Source organism: Triticum urartu, chromosome 3, assembly GCF_003073215.2.
Source record: "Triticum urartu cultivar G1812 chromosome 3, Tu2.1, whole genome shotgun sequence".
In the NCBI taxonomy this organism is placed as follows: Eukaryota; Viridiplantae; Streptophyta; class Magnoliopsida; order Poales; family Poaceae; genus Triticum; species Triticum urartu.
The window spans coordinates 563,391,896-563,401,387 of NC_053024.1; the positions used below are offsets into that span (position 1 = coordinate 563,391,896).

A 9,492-nucleotide genomic window follows, 5' to 3' on the forward strand; every position below is an offset into this window, starting at 1 on the left:
ATTTTGGCCTGTCCTTTGCCTCAAAAGGATTGGGTTACCTGGATGCATACTTGTTACAATTATCGTTACTTGCTTGTTACAAATTATCTTGCTATCAAACTACTCGCTATTTACAATTTCAGCACTTGCAGACATTACCTTACTGAAAACTACTTGTCATTTCCTTCTGCTCCTCGCTGGGTTCGACACTCTTACTTATCGAAAAGAGCTATAATTGATCCCCTATACTTGTGGGTCATCATGTACTGTTGTGCAAATTCGACCAGTGAGTTGTTTGGGTTGACATACTTCTTGAGCACAGGGTTAAAACCCTCGCTTCTTGCCGTGGTCTGCAAGAACGGAAAAAATCATGCATATAGTATACCGGGACCCAACACTTCCTGTTCTCCCACAGCCATTGGAAATGCTCGTTGTCGGTCTGGCCATACGCTTCCATCATCACCCACCACTTGTGCTCAAACTCCTCAACTACATTTATAACAGAAACATGGTAACATCAGGTATTGAAGGATGGTAACCTTGGTTCATACATATTGGTAACTAGAAACACGTTGCTGTTGATAATTCTATCACACACACTTGGTTCCTTTAGTTCAAGCATCATGGTAAGTACATTGCACATATGATGATTTTTTGTCCACATCGAATACCACTCTGTGTGTAGTACAAGCAACATTTTTAACTAGCAACAAAAAAGATTCCTATCAATCACCACTAGTTGGTGATTGAAAAGTTTTGTTGTAGCTACTGGGACGAACAACCGAAATGCGTGCGACAAACATGAACATGGTAGGTTCAGTACAGAAAATAATGAATGGAGGTAATTTTGTTATAATCCTCTGGTAACCTGTCACCTTGTTACATGGTAACTATTGATATCATGCATGTAAACCCATTTCTTGTGTTTAAGGTAGTGAGGGTGGGAAGTAAAATACCAGTCAGGCTGTTGTCAACACAATCCTTGAATGTATTGTTTAGTGGCCCATCGTCAGCCATCAGCTCCCCAAGCTTCTCTTGTGCTTTTTTCATTATATGCCAACGACAATTCCTGTGTACTATCCCGATGAACACCCCATTGCAAAAACTTGATCTATTATTATGTTCTTTGGCGCAATTCCACCCATTGCATGCAAGAATGCATTAAACAGCCACACAAAGTTACCAGATAGTTCGTTTCGAACAAATCCACAACCAAACTGGATTGATTGTCCATGGTTATTAATGCCAATGAAGGGCGCACAGGGCATCTTGTACATGTTTGTCATGTATGTTGTGTCGAATGATATGACATCATTGTATCTAGCATATGCCCTGCGCGACGCACCATCTATCCAGAAAATTTTTTCCACTCTGTCCTCGTCATCAAGCTTTATTCTCCAATAGAAATCTGGATCTTGTGCCTTCATATCTTGGAAGTATGAGATCGTGCTCCCCACATCAGCATGGCGGTACTCCATGCGGAATTTAGCTCGCTGGTTTGCAATGTCCTTTGTCGTGTATGGTACATCTTTAGGAGACCCATAGAACCATGACATTAGTTGCATCTGTCTTGTTGTCTCTATGTTGCATCCGTGCAATATCTTCAAGAAGTCTTGCTCATCCTTGGGAATGTTCCTATGTGATGATAGGAACTTTGTCAAGGACAGATTTCTTATAAGAGGGTGGTTGTGGTCGTCGTTGAAGCGTTTGACTCTCCACCACGCATCCGTGTGGGTGATGTAAAGGTGGGCTGGACATCCCGACCTCACAACCTTCCCTCTTTCCTCTTCTTAACGGTGCCTTTTGGGTCCTGCACATCCTGTGTCTCATCCTTGTTTTTTTGGCTTGCCGTATTTCCCACAAACCAAGAGGACTCTGCTTACAGTGTCGTATTTAATTGTTTTTCTATATTCCAGCCTCATCCCAAACCCATGGCTGAGTGCATATTGCTTGTAGTGATCATAAGCTTCCTCATAAGTATCAAACTTCATCGTTTCATCAGGAGGCTTCGGTATGGAGTATGCCTCGGTGTTTTTGTCTCCCTGATCAGCATTCTCTCCTCCTGTTTCTGGACTCACTGGCTCGCTGACTGAATGATCAAAGAAGCTTTCTCTCCCCCCTATGCTGCTAGTAGTCGGTTCTTTGCTTGTCTCTCGGACCATCGGGTTGCTTCTAGATGTAGCACCTGTAATGTTTTTGAAGTTGTTAGTTTGTGTTATATTTCTGCACGCCAAAACTAGTGGTAACTTGTACTCCACTTGCCTGGTAAAGTTTGCATGCAGTAAGATGTTTTTGTAGTTGTAAAGTGAAAGCATGTAATTGTAATACAGACTGCATGATAATTCGTATGCAGTAAGTGTGGTAATTGTACCTAATTTCATGGTAACTTGTGTGCATTAAGCTTGGTGATTGTGAACTGATTCATGGTGAATGTGGTAGTTGTAAATAACATAGGTGGTAGTTGCAACTCAAGTATGATGGTAACAAGTCTGTGTATACAAATGTGGTAGCATGGTAAATGTTTTACCTTCGTCTGTTTTGTTGATGTTGGCAGAACCAAAGCTTGCCGTGTGTGCATATTCACACTGTTGGTTTGTTCCCACACCACTCATCATGATATCCACATTACCCTCGTTGTCATGCGCCATTTTTTGTGTTGCAGCACCTGCTAGCACATATGATTGCATCCATCAATTTTCCACACTCAAGCAATTTTGATTATTTTTCACAACAACTATTTTTTTTCTTCTTTCTGCACTGATTACTTCTTTTTTATAACAGGTATCATTTTGGGAGTAACCAACGTATGAGAGTATGACAGCGATAGTTCCTATCAACATCATTTCTTATCAAAAAATTCTGGTGGCAACAATGTAAATCAACAAATGGTATTCTTGTACTCCCTCCGTCCCAAAATTCTTGTCTTAGATTCATCTAGATACGAATGTATCTAATACTAAAACGTGGCTTGATACATCCATATTTAGACAAATCTAAGACAAGAAATTTGAGACAGAGGGAGTAGTGTTTTAGCACCTTTGGTTCTGAGTTTTCCTGGTAAATTAGCATGATAACTTGTTCTGACATGGGTTTGTTCAATAAAAAAGGATCTTTTTTATGTTGAATAAGTGTTAAAGGATGCTGATTACTCAATGCACACACTTGGTAATCTATATTGACTCGAAATGGTAACTCAGTTATTAATGAGAAATTTCATACATGTAGTTCTAACATGCTTCAAAAAAGATAGCTTAATAGAATGACGATGATAGCCTATATGGATTTATGATGGTAACTCAATGATGTAGTTTGTAGGTAGGAACATGGATAAATTTTTACCAACTTTTTGGCATTAAAAGAGGCAAATTTATTCAATCTTTGTTGGTAACCCGACTGAATTTGAATGGTAACTCAATTACAACGGAGGAATTACACACATGTAGTAAAAGGCTACCTTCTTATGCATCTTGTTGGCTTTGTTCTTTAGTTCTTGTTGTTCTTTTCCCATGTTTTTTGCCTTGATTTTATTGGTATGAAATGTATATGTAGCATGTGTATAGGGGTTGAATCACTTACCTCCTTGATTTTTGCCTGATTATGGCGAAATTTAGATGAACTAGGGTATTTGTCCCAGTAGCATGTGGTACCCCTTGTGATGTTGATGTGGTAAGCTAGACCCCTTTCTTAAATCCTTGTGTTTGGTAGTGTTTTTCGTGGGTTTTTTGGTGGATCAGATCTGGGGCGCATGTCGTCGGCGATGGAGGCGCGCCGGGGAGAGACGAGAACAGATCGGGGCAGGTGGCTGTTTCTTGCGATGGAGGGAAGAAACTAGGTTTTAGGATGGTAAGTCACGTGCGGGGGAAGGTGAGCGAGAGGGGCTTTCTTTTTTGTCCTGGGCCTCATGCGTTGTGCATGCTGGGCCTCGCGAAAGAAGGCTGGGTCATCGTGGGTGGCTCTGGCAAAGCGGGTCGCGCGGGAGGGATGTGGGTGTACGATCGTGCGGATCTGATGTTTAGTGTCCAGTCGACTGGTGGTTAGTCGCGTCCTTAAAAATATTGAAGAAGTATTTGAAAATGTTGAATAACTATAAGAAAATGCTAAATAAGTATTTGAAAAATGTAGAACATATAATTGAAAAAAGTTGAACAAGTATTTAAAAATATTGAATAAGCGTTCGAACAATATTGAACGTGTATGCAAAAAATGTTAATCACTTTCTAACATTTAAAAAATGTTGATCACTTTCTTTGTGGCTGGGCTGGGCTGGGCCGGGCTGGTACTTGGGAGACGGTCAGATGGGCTAACATTTTGACGACCTAACTAAGAAGAAGTGCATAGAGCAGGGAAAACCCTCGTTCGCCCATTCCGCTCCTCTCGCCCCCACCCGCCGTCTTCCCATGGCCTCCGCCGCCGCCGCCGCCGCCGCCACCCGGGCGAACAGCCTCTCCCGCATCTTCTCCTCCTCCTCGCCAACCGTCAAACTACCCAAGCGCAATCCCAAGACCAAGCGCGCGCCGGCGCCGACGCCGAAACCGTCCGCCGCCGATGCTGACTCCATCGCGGGACAGAAGCTCCCGGAGCCCCTCGGCGTACAGCCCGCCGCCAAAGCTGAGTCCGATGCGGACCACAAGCTCCCGAAGCCCCTTGACGATATCCTCATTGCCCTCATCCGGCAGCGCAACCCTGATAAGCTGGTCTCCGAGTTCGTCCAAGCGTCAACCGTGTCGTCGCGCTTCCGCGAGCGGCACCGCGTGTACGAGGTAGCGGTGAGCCGCCTCACTTCCTTCGGCCGCCAAGACGGCATCGAGGCCATCATCGAAGCGCAGAAGCCCTTCCTCGAGACCTCAGACGAGGGATTCGCCGCGCGCCTCATCCGCCTCTACGGCCGTGCCTCCATGCCATCCCACGCTACCGCAACCTTCCATGAACTTCCCGCGCAGCATAAATCCACCATGACATTCAACGCCCTTCTTGCAGCGTACGCCGAAGCCGGGGATTTCGATGGGCTCACTGCTGCATTCCAGGAGATCCCAGCCACCCACCCCTCGATTGTTCCCAGCGTATACTCTTACAACATACTCATCCGCTCATTGTGCCAGAAGCCTGACCTCTCAGCTGCTCTTGATGTTGTTCTTCTCATGGAGAAGCACGGTGTTTCAGCTGACATTATTACTTTCAACACTCTGTTGAATGGGTTTTGTAACAATGGCCCCACGGATGAAGCAGAGACAGTATGGGAGATGATGAAGGAGAGGAATTTGGAGCCAGATGCAAAGTGCTACAATGCCAAGCTGCGGGGTTTGGTTGCAGAAGGGAGGATTGATGATGCAGCTGCTGTGCTTGAGGGATTGGAGAAGGACGGGCCAAAACCCGATACGGTGTCCTACAATGAGTTGATTCGAGGATATTGCAAAGCGGGGAGGTTACAGGAGGCCAAGGAGCTGTATGATGATTTGGCAAAAAATCACTGTGCCGCAAATAAGGGAACATATGAGACTCTCGTGCCACACCTTCTGCAGGCTGGAGACCTGGATTGTGCACTGAGGTACTGCTATGAAATGTTTAGTGGTAAAAGGAGCGGTAGAGTGGAGTGTGGTGTGCTGCAGGATGTAGTGAATGCATTGGTAGATGCATCGAGGGTGGAGGAGGCTGGCAAGCTTGTTGATATCGGGCGGAAGAAGTACTACTCACGAAAGGGTTTGAGGATGCGAGGTAGTGCAAAAGGCAGTGAATTAAGAGCTGAAACTGATGAGTAAGAAGCAATATCAGAAGAAAAGGAGTGTGATGTGGAACACAAGACTGAAAAGTAAAATTCATTGGTCAGGCTTTGACTGATGCATGCCAAATTTCACCATGACTTGTTTTACTCAGTTTCTCTGTTTGCATGATAGAACAAGAAGTGCAAGTTAAAGTAGTGGTTTAACTAGTTTAATAAGGTATTGGTTTAGCTTGCCCTGTGATGTAATACTTATTGAAAATCTTTTTTTCCATTTTAGAAGAGATCCACAGGAAGTCTTTATTCTTACCTGCAATGTCTTGCTTGTGCTGATTTTTCTTCTTGCATCAAATTCCTTTTATGAATGTAATATTTGTGTTTGGAAACATCCTCCAAGAGTTGTGTACTTTATGGATACTTCTATTTTCTAGACATTGATGATTCAACTGTTAAGCTCTGTGATGAAGATAAACACACATACCTCCCACTTTGTTGATTCTTATTTTTTTATTATAGTATTTCTCTTCGAAGCATGGACAATGCAAATGTTATGACATACATGAAGTTAAAAGGCCTTTGATCAATGATTAGCTTCGATAGTAGTTTCTCAGGTTACTAGTTTGCCAAACTAGGGGTCAATAGTTGTACTATTTTCATTTGCTGTAGTGAGCTTTGTTTTTCACCTTTTTTGAACTGATCTTCATATCTGATCATATAGTGAGCTAGTAGAGTTGTAAACCAAACAAGGAAGAACTGTATGAATTAGGATAGTAGGTGAACTACTGATTTCTCACAATTCGGATTCTTGCTTCCTAAGAAGATGGTAGGAGCCGACCTCCTTTAATTACGAGAATATACACAGAATGCTCTTTAGCATTTACCATATTTACTCATTTGAATAAAGGCTGTGTTTTTGTGATGAATTTGACTTCAGTATGAAACTGCTAGGCTTTGAGACTATCCTCAAAATTCTTCCGAGAGTTCAAACTATGCAAAAATTAAGCATGTAATCAAATAAACAATTGTTTTGTGGTTTTATTAAAATACCGATAGTGTTGTCAAATGTCAGGACTAGAATCATGTATGAAGTATTACCTGTACGACTCCAGCAATGTTACTCTTTGTGCATTTCTTTTAATTAGAGGTAGTGAGCCACCCCAGGTTCGAGCCTTGGTGGGTTGACAGGTTGATGCTGCACCTTATCGACCGACCAGTGCTCAGTGCTGTGCTTTCCATTTGTTCATGTCAAATTTACCATATCTGGCAGCAGATTATTACTTTCTGTGCACTGTTCAGGTGGATTGATCATCGTTTATTAGACAACTATTTTGCAGTGACACTTCTCTTTCTATACGAGCAATGGAAGAATTTCCACGGATCCTCTAATCCCTAATAAGGTATGTATTTGTCCCCTGATACTCTGGACTACAGGCTATTTCCCTTTTCCTTTTTGTCATATGGCTTTGTCAACCGTGGAAGATCGTCGGGAACTATGAGGACATATCAGCCACCTTGTTATTCAGGCCTTCCGCAGGACAGTTTCCTGATGTTGATGTACAAAGCTTGCTTCTTACTGAAGCTATGAGAAATACTTTGTCCTTAAGGCCATTCATAGGTAAGTTTCCTGATCTACAATGCGCAAAGCTTGTTTTCTTGCAGTTTCTTATCTTTGGTAGCAATCATTTCAGATTTCTGTCATATATAAATTGCACTATATTTTGGGAACTTGGCGCTCCCAATTTCATTGGTGAAACTGACCACACATTGCTTTTGGATCGTCCCTATGGTTCAAAACAATCAGGAAGGTACTGTAAGACCCCCAAAATACTGAACAACGCCAGAACATAACCTGTTACAATCTCCAACTCACCAAGAGTCCATTTTTCCTCTGTTGGTTGTGCGGTGATGATGTTCTGCTATCTTTGCTATATCTGCCCGCAGGAACACTCGGGTCGTGTATCCTTTTAGCTTACTGGCTATTCGATTTCGATGTAGGAACCACATGACTGCATGAGAATATGCTTCTTTTGCATATTATTACTCCTATGACATTTTAAATGTACACAGATTTGGTCGCTTCTCTTGCTTACGGAGTACTTTTATTCGCCGTAAAAAAAGAGTACTTATGTTCATTGGTTGTCAATTGTAGCTACTGATGTTAGGAAAGAATAGCGTCTGGACTGAACAGCTCCACTGTTGTTCAGGCCTTGGCCGACCCCGCCGCCTCCTCCGCTGTAGCCGCCCACCCCATCGCGGCCTTTGTTGGCGCGATCATCGTCACCAATCCTGCCTCCGCCTCCATGCCGCCGCCACGGTTCTGCCCCACCCTGGCTGGTCGTCGTCGCGGCCGCGCCGCCGACAAAGAAGCAACGAGCCGCCAATCCCTGCGGTGGAGGTGTGTAAGTGGCCGGCGGGACGCAACCCGGCAACGAACCCATCCATCTCTGGTGGCAAAAAAAATCGAAGGCGGCCGTGGGTGCGTCGGTCGATTCGCTGCTGCTAGCTGTGGCGTCCACATCCGATCAAGGAACCCCCACTCCACCTTCGCCGCCGCCGCCGGCGACCATGGAGGAAGACATGGTCACGCCCATGGCCACCGCATCCAACATGTTTGACAAAATGCCGCCGACCAGATCACTTTGCATCATCTATTGAAGTTGCACTTCTACATCTCCAATATACATCATATGTTGGAGTTGTCTCTTTTTTGGAGATGTAAAATGCACTTTTTGGCGATGTAAACTTTATAGCTCCTACTTTTACATTTTTAAATTTGTATTATCTATTGGAGATGCTCTTAGAAATGTCACCACCGATGTAAATCATACCCTCTACGTCTAGCCATCGTCCATAGATGGCATCTCATCATCGAAGGCAAACTGGCCAGAGCGAGAGCCACCAAAATTCGCAAAAGAACCAAAAAAGAACTCCATTCAAGCGGCACGGCGGCCCTGTATTGTAACGCCCGGATAATTATGCTACAGTAATCCCGCGATAATGATGCCACGTCGCCATGGTTACTGTTGCTAACCTATCGCTAGTTCAAAACCGATTCAAATTCAAATTTAAAATAAAGTTAAATAATAAAGTTTTCAAAAGTTAAAACAAAAATGTTCGGTGTGTGCAAATAAATGCCCGGGAATTTATGGTGTAGTAAACACTTTTTCATAAAAGGCCTAAATAATTTAAAATGATTTAAAACAGAAAAATAAATAAATAAAAGAAAAGAAAATACTAAAGAGAAATACTAAACAAAAAAACCAAAGAAAAGGCCCCCTTGGCCAACTGGGCCAGAAGGCCCAGCTGGCTGACCCATTTGGGCCCAGCCGGCCCCTAGACTCTCTGCTGATCCCCACTAGGGGGAAAACCCCACCCACCGACACCTCCACTTCCCCTCCCATGAAATATCCCCCCTCCCTCTCTCCCGATTGGATCGGGATCGAGAGGAGGCCGCCGTCGCCGCCCTCACGCCAGGACCACGCCGCCTCGCTGTTGGACGTCGCCATGCCGGAGCACCTCCACCGGCCTGCCTCCTCTACGCCGGAGCCCCTCCACCGGCCTGCCTCCTCTACGCTGCCGTCCCCGTCGACCACCCTGACTCCCACTGCCCCGTTCCCTATGCCCCCATGTGAGCCCCGCCGCCACGCTCATCTTCGCGCGCCCCTCCTCGCTTTCTCCCTATTCGTGCGCGCCTCGCCTTCGCCAGCCTGGTCGCGCCTGCCGGGGCCTTCTCCGGCCTCCCCTGACCGCCTACGCGCCTGCCTGGGTCTTGGCTTCCCACGGCCGCGGCTTCGCAG

At 44.8% G+C, this 9,492-nt stretch overlaps 1 protein-coding gene across 1 annotated transcript; it reads left to right on the plus strand.

Moving 5' to 3' along the window:
• Positions 1-4,308: 4,308 nt before the first annotated feature.
• Positions 4,309-6,134, plus strand: LOC125545017 (pentatricopeptide repeat-containing protein At3g13160, mitochondrial-like). The gene has a single exon (XM_048708851.1). The coding sequence runs from the start codon at positions 4,377-4,379 to the stop codon at positions 5,733-5,735; it is 1,359 nt and encodes a 452-aa protein (XP_048564808.1). The 5' UTR covers positions 4,309-4,376; the 3' UTR covers positions 5,736-6,134.
• Positions 6,135-9,492: the final 3,358 nt, after the last annotated feature.